The 6,876-nt window shown below is 35.7% G+C and overlaps 2 protein-coding genes across 3 annotated transcripts in view; both read left to right on the top strand.

Moving 5' to 3' along the window:
* The first annotated feature begins 238 nt into the window (after positions 1 to 238).
* Positions 239 to 5,630, top strand: LOC107737645 (NEDD8-activating enzyme E1 catalytic subunit-like). 2 transcript variants are annotated; one of them, XM_016549222.1, is made up of 18 exons: positions 239 to 414; positions 527 to 565; positions 1,300 to 1,414; positions 1,533 to 1,613; positions 1,698 to 1,780; positions 1,866 to 1,946; positions 2,062 to 2,105; positions 2,203 to 2,267; positions 2,906 to 3,061; positions 3,199 to 3,301; positions 3,419 to 3,532; positions 3,622 to 3,675; positions 3,764 to 3,800; positions 4,042 to 4,123; positions 4,266 to 4,366; positions 4,450 to 4,513; positions 4,610 to 4,664; positions 4,801 to 5,630. In XM_016549222.1, the coding sequence occupies exons 1-18, from the start codon at positions 395 to 397 to the stop codon at positions 4,917 to 4,919; spliced, it is 1,413 nt and encodes a 470-aa protein (XP_016404708.1). In that variant the 5' UTR covers positions 239 to 394; the 3' UTR covers positions 4,920 to 5,630. The 2 variants fall into 2 exon arrangements, with proteins under 2 accessions (XP_016404708.1, XP_016404709.1); XM_016549223.1 differs by having other exon boundaries at positions 240 to 414; positions 527 to 597.
* A 1,149-nt stretch (positions 5,631 to 6,779) lies between these two features.
* Positions 6,780 to 6,876, top strand: part of LOC107737686 (protein FAM13A-like) — a 4,076-nt gene continuing 3,979 nt past the window's right edge. The window contains exon 1 of the mRNA XM_016549274.1: positions 6,780 to 6,810. Within this exon, the coding sequence (XP_016404760.1) occupies positions 6,780 to 6,810 (31 nt within the window). The remainder of the gene's footprint in view (positions 6,811 to 6,876) is intronic.

The raw sequence follows: 6,876 nt of genomic DNA, 5'->3' as shown, positions 1-6,876 counted from the left end.
AAAAATTAATTCTATGAATAAAAGAAAATAAACTATTAAAGGCATAGTAAAAGGTCCAGTCATTGTGATTTTCATGGTCAGTGTGTAAAATTAAAGTATAGCTTGATGCTGTACACAAGCACTGGTAGCATTTAGTTTTGTGCTGCATACATAATTTATATTCTTATACCTTTTTCAGATAACCATGACATTTAATGTCGAACTGTATAAACCAGTGGCGCTGTGCTTCATCCCTCCAGCACATGCTCAAATCTGCAAAGAAAAAAAATCTTTCTGTCAAATTAAATGGAGTTTGAAGTGGGTTACAGGCCTCCCAAGTGGCGAGCATTTCGACTTGAACGGTGACAGATTCGCCGCCGCAAAGCAGGATGGGTAAGAATGGGACGCTGAAAGTATGGCGGATGGAGAAGAGCCGTAAGTGCCGCAGAACGAACAATGAGCGCAGATGAACTCATTACAACATTATTACACGGATATGTGGTCGTGTGCAAGCTTGTTTGAGCCTTCTCTCGTTTCTTCTTTTTAGGGAAAAGAAAAGAAGGAGAATAGCGGCGCTGACTGAGAAGTTAGTGATGAAATGCTAAGAGCTGGCTGCAGGTTTGAGGATTGCTCAGCATAGGGACTGAAAATTCATCCTGCATTTGACTTGTAAACAAAGCGGAGAAAGTAACAAGAATCTAATGATTAATCGGATTTTAATTTGTGAAGGGCAAGATATTAGCAGCACACATAGCATAGAATTGTTATGCTGCTAGGCTTGTTAATAACTTTCAAGGCACCTAATGAAATTTAGCATTACTCTGTCGTGCAGTAATGGTCTTCATTAGGTCTGGTCTGTGCTCAGACAGAACTGTCATTATCACTTTAATTACGTCTGAGCTTTAGCTGTGATTTTCTTATTGTCGCATTCTTCTCGATATAAAACTCTTAAACCATGTCAAGTGTTATTCTAGTAAGTTCCAGTTGTTTATTTACTGTGCTGCATGGGCTACAAGTAAGAATACTGTATCGACAGCACTTAATAGCTCATTGACAGATAAACTACGTTCAGAAACCTCTGCATTTTGAAACATGTGCGTCACAATTAAAACAACGTGAGTCAAATGTTTGAAGATTCATGACGAGTGCAAAAAAGATTTATAGAGATAACTTTTATCAAACATTTCATTGAGAAATCAGAGCCATATATATATATATTTTTTTTTTGTTTAGTGTAGGTAATTATTGTTTTAAATTCTGGTGGTTGTTGCATGTATCTTAAGTATATTTTGGTATTTTTTTCATTTTGTTTTTTGCTAGCATGGCAGTTGAAGGTTGCAGTATTGGTGACTGGGATGGCCGCTGGAGTCATGTGCAGAAGTTCCTGGAGAGAACTGGCCCCTTCACACACCCAGACTTTGAACCTAGTGAGGAGGTGAGGAAAAAATCGGACAATTTTGCTTGCTTTTTAGTACTTTTATATTATTTAGTTAGTAATATATTTTTTTTTTTCTATTTTTTTTTTTTTGGACATTTTTTCCTAATTTTAAAAGACATTACAGTTTCTGTTGGAAACATGCAAAATCCTGGTCATTGGAGCTGGGGGTCTTGGCTGTGAACTACTGAAAAACCTGGTAAGGTCTCTCTATATATTTTTTCAATCCAGTCCCTGATTTTTAACTTAGTGAAAACTGTTGATAATACTTTTTTTTTTAAAGGCTCTGTCAGGTTTTCGTCATATTCATGTTGTGGATATGGACATCATTGATGTCTCCAACCTCAACAGACAGTTCCTCTTTAGGTATGAATGTGTGCATTTTAAAACAGATATCCACGTTTGGTGGCACCTACATTATTTCATTTTGTTTATGCCTAACGTCTTTAAGGTCCAAAGATGTTGGCCGACCTAAAGCAGATGTGGCAGCTGAGTTTATAAACCAGCGTGTTCCTGGTTGTAATGTTGTACCGTATCCTTTAAAATAATGCTGTGACTATGACTTTACACTTACTGACGTGCTGAACACACATGCTTAACATCTCTGTGAATGAAACAAATATTGTATTTTCTTAGTTTGATTTCAGACATTTTAAAAAAATTCAGGATTTTGATGCTTCATTTTATAGACGTGAGTGCAGATTTTTTCATTATATCCGAAACCATCTCTATGAAGTATTTATAGACTCTATGATCTGATCTATGAATATTTCTTCTTTGCCTTGTAGAGTTTCATATTACTGTTTGTGGGCTGGACTCAATCATTGCCAGGCGCTGGATCAATGGGATGCTGGTCAGTTCTGATACATCATGCATTTAACTTTGAAAACTGATTTGGATTTTATCAAAAGCCAGTAAACAAATGTTTGCTAAATAAAACATTGAAACTGCCAGCACTTTAAAACTACACTGCCCCCTTTCTAACCATTGACGGACAATCCACACAGTCATTTTATTTCCTCATCCATCTGTAATATTTGTATTTACAAATATTGTATTTTTAATTATTACTCAGAATTTTATTTTATTTAGTTTTTATTTAAAATATCTTAAATACTTCATTTGTGTAATAAGAGGAATGATGTGCAGCCAGCAGGTCTTTATTGCGAATTAAACCCTGAAAGGTTTTTGCGTAATGCTGTAAAAGCACTTGTAACAATACTAAAATCATCTGTAAAGTAGTTTTGCTGTTGTAAAGTAACTTAAATTCAGTAATTTTCCTTTTGCCAATGAAATTTCATCGCAAATCCTTTTCTTCTTTGTGCATTTTATTTTACTTAAGCCTACATTTGGGCTCATAGCTGACTAATCTGTGGTTGTGAAAAGGAATATGCAGTATTGGAGTAACCATTATATAGTCTGCCACAGTAGCTGTATAAGCCCTGACAGACATGTTTTGATTTAACTGTAGTTGGTGTGGTTTCTCTTCAGTTGTCCCTGCTCTCTTATGAAGATGGAGTTTTGGATCCCAGCTCTATCATTCCTCTGATAGATGGAGGGACAGAGGGCTTTAAAGGGAATGCAAGAGTCATCCTGCCGGGAATGACAGCCTGTATAGACTGCACACTGGAGCTTTACCCACCACAAGTACTGTAGTCTCACTCTCATAGGCTGTTAATTCCATTCATCACTGTAAATGAAGGGTTTGCTGTTACCATACAATTGTATATCACTCGTATTGCTGAGATGAAGTGACTGTCTGCTTTTGTCTGTGTTCTCTTCAGATCACTTTCCCAATGTGCACTATTGCCTCAATGCCACGGCTACCAGAGCACTGCATAGAGTATGTGAGAGTGCTGCAGTGGCCCAAAGACAAACCCTTTGGAGGTGTTTAAGATGTATATATATAATATATATTTCTTTTTAGGAGTTTTTATGACTCTGTAATTTTTGACAATGGATTGAATGGCTCTACATTGCCGTGTGATTGTTGTGTGTCTGCAGATGCTGTTGGTCTGGATGGTGATAACCCAGAGCACGTTCAGTGGGTGTTCCAGGAGTCTCTAAAGAGAGCAGCTGAGTTTAATATCACGGGTGTCACCTACAGACTCACTCAAGGTAAAGCCGGCTGGACTGATGTATCTGAGAAACTTCAAGAGTGCTTTCTTGTAGACTGTAATTCTAAGATGTTCATGCTTTTCTTTCAGGTGTGGTTAAACGAATCATCCCTGCTGTTGCATCCACAAATGCAGTCATCGCTGGTATGGATCGAACCTGAGAGGAAATCAAATTATTTTTTAAAATTCTTAATTTATGTAGTTGAGTTTTAATTTTTCCCCCCATTTTCAGCTTCTTGCGCCACAGAGGTTTTTAAAATTGCTACAAGGTGAATCATCTGTATGTTTTGATTCCATCTCTGACATTTTGACATTTCAAGTTTGTTTCATGGCCAGTAAAAAACAAACCAAAAAAAAAAAAACATTTATTGTGAAAACCTTTTGTGTTTAGATCTTATGAACCAAGCCACATTGCTCAAACATTTAACCTAAACTGCAAAATGTATATTTAAAACATTTTACTAGTCACCTAATCTAGACCTTCATTTATGTGTGTCTGTTTTCTTTCAGTGCATATATCCCATTGAATAACTATCTGGTTTTTAATGATGTGGATGGATTGTATACTTATACTTTTGAAGCAGAGCGAAAGGTAATGATGACATTTTCAATCTTTTATCTGTTACACAATTACAAACTTTCATTTAAGGTCTCTTTACAAAGATTCAGCTTTTTGAAAGTAAAAGATGTGAAATGATCCCAGCTGTTGTGATATTGCCTGTTATGATTGACAGGACAACTGTACAGCATGTAGTCAGGTTCCTCAAAAACTACAGTTCCCACCATCTGCAAAACTGCAAGAGGTGCTGGAGTATCTGACTGAGAATGCTTCTCTGTAAGTACACGATTCCCATTAACTCTCTCTCACGGCAAATGATTTATAAATACTGATCTACTTGAATTTGAAACTGTTTTTAGTCAAATGAAGTCCCCAGCTATCACTGCAACACTTGAAGGCAAAAATAAAACACTCTACCTGCAGGTAATTGCCCCCTAATATGCTAAGATTCTGAATATAGTGATGTTTATTGTATTTTTTGTACTGCTTAAATATTAAGGTTTTATTTGTGTCCTTCAGAGCATTGCCTCAATTGAAGAAAGAACAAGACCCAATCTCTGCAAAACTTTGAAAGGTGAGATGTTTTCCAGCCATCAGAAACACAAAAGCACAGTTGAAATTGAATTCCCAAATGGTCAGAATGTTGACAGCATTATCCTTTTTATAAATGCCATGATTTTTAAATACTATGATTTGTGTGTGTGTTGAAGAGTTGGGATTGGCTGATGGACAGGAGTTAGCTGTTGCTGATGCCACCACACCTCAGACTGTCCTCTTCAAGCTCAACTTCACATCAGAAACATGCAGCATTAAACAAGTACAAAATTAATTTAATGGCAGAGGTTCCTCAAATTCACCTGCAACAGTTAATTTGCAGCATATACCTAAATAACTCCCTTCATGTGTGGAGTCTGTATTTGCTTTGTACTTCAAACTGAAACATCATGTATTGTTTTCAATACATGTAATTTGTAATTTGCAACTCATAATTTATTAGGAATGTTGTAATTTTATCAACCAACTATCCAGACAATTTTAGGATTATTATGCAAGGATGATGAGACCTGTGCCACAAAGCAAGATTAACCAGTTAGAATTAAGTACTACAAAGGTGTATTGGTGTTCATTGGAATAGTAGCAAACACTGCACAACTAACTTGCTCCAGTGCAAGTTAGTCTCAATCACAGGTCACAAACATATATTTGACCAATCGGCTTGTCTCAGACGTGCAGTGAAGTCACTCATCCTGTATCTCTCACTCTGTGTTCATCATGATCTCTTATGCTGTGTAAGTGTTTACATTCTTCATGTTTGTTTTTTATTATATATATATAATGAACAATGATGAAACCAATCCTGTATTGAATTTCTTTAAATAGTTTTGTAGTACAGTCCTCTGGTAATCCTGTCAGTTGCAGTTTTTTTTTAGTTGGTAGCACTTTACAGTAAGGTATCATTAGTGAACATCAGCTAATGCATTTACTAACAATGAGAAATACATTCGGTACAGTATTTATTAATCTCCGTTAACCATAGTTAATAAAAATACAACTGTTCATTGTTAGTTCACAGACAGCTTGATTTTAATAATGAATGAGTGAATGCTAAAATTAAACAGTGTTTTTTGTTGTTGTTGTTGTTAGTTTGTGAACTATAGTTAACCGGTGTGAACAAATGGAACCTTAGTGTAAAGTGTTACCATTATAGTTTTATTTCTCTTGTTTTGCTTTTGTGTCTTGTAAAATATGTTTTAAGTTCATGTTTGTACATATTGTTTACGCTATTAAATTCATGTTTGTGGATGAATTTGACCTATAATAAATTCTTTGCTGAAGTTATTTAACATTCATTGGCAAATTTATATTTTAGTTGAAATATGAGGAAACTTCAATATGTAGCTGTATTCACTCTGTTGACACTTTTATTTATTTGCATCGCAGTATTATAAAATGTGCTTTAATTTTATTTATTTTATTTCAGTGTCTTAAATATTAATGTATGCACATTTAGTAATGTAATTAAACCGCTGGACTACTGTATATTAAGATATTCTACATCGTCAGCAGAGCGCAATTATGACGTGAGGAGTGCAGCAGGTATATGAACATTCTTTAGTAGAATTCTCTGTTGGGAGTTTTGGCGATTTGTGCGGTTGGTGTTTTTGTGAGTTTGGCGAGATTTTACAGTGAATTTTCCGGCTATTTTTCGGTTTTTGACTTGTTTTCGGACTTTGACTAACGGCTTTGGATTCGTTTCGTATTTTGACAATCGGTTTTTGTCTCCCTTCTGTTTTTGACGCTCGATTTTTGACTCTGTTTGGACTCCCGGTTTTGACCCTTTTCTGTTTTTGACCCACGGCTTCGGACTCTCCTCGGATTGGTTGATAGCTCTGCCACTGAAAAAAAACCCAGATCCTTTCATGGAAATGGGAGCGATTGGTGTTTTATCAGTGTGTGTAAGTATGCGATATGCATTGCACACAGCAGATTACTAACAATGACTGCCCAGTAAAGAGCTTCATAAAGTTTCAGAACATTTAAAAATATATTAGCATATTTGCTTTAATTTTCAAATAGCGAATTGTAAATTTGTATTAGTGTACATGTAGAACACTATAATACATATGTTTCTGGTCTATGCACTCTTGGATATTGAAATGTACACCTGTTATTAATAAAAACCCTTCTCATGCATGGTGTGCTGTGCAGTACAATTCTAAGTAAGTTACAGATTCCTGATTTTTTTTTTTTTTTTTCTACTGAACCTTCGGCTTTTGCCGGTGGAA

This window comes from Sinocyclocheilus rhinocerous, unplaced genomic scaffold (assembly GCF_001515625.1).
Source record: "Sinocyclocheilus rhinocerous isolate Xijiao unplaced genomic scaffold, SAMN03320098_v1.1 scaffold72, whole genome shotgun sequence".
Lineage (NCBI taxonomy): Eukaryota > Metazoa > Chordata > Actinopteri > Cypriniformes > Cyprinidae > Sinocyclocheilus > Sinocyclocheilus rhinocerous.
Note: the sequence above shows the minus strand (reverse complement) of the source record. Positions and strands in the feature narration are given on the sequence as shown.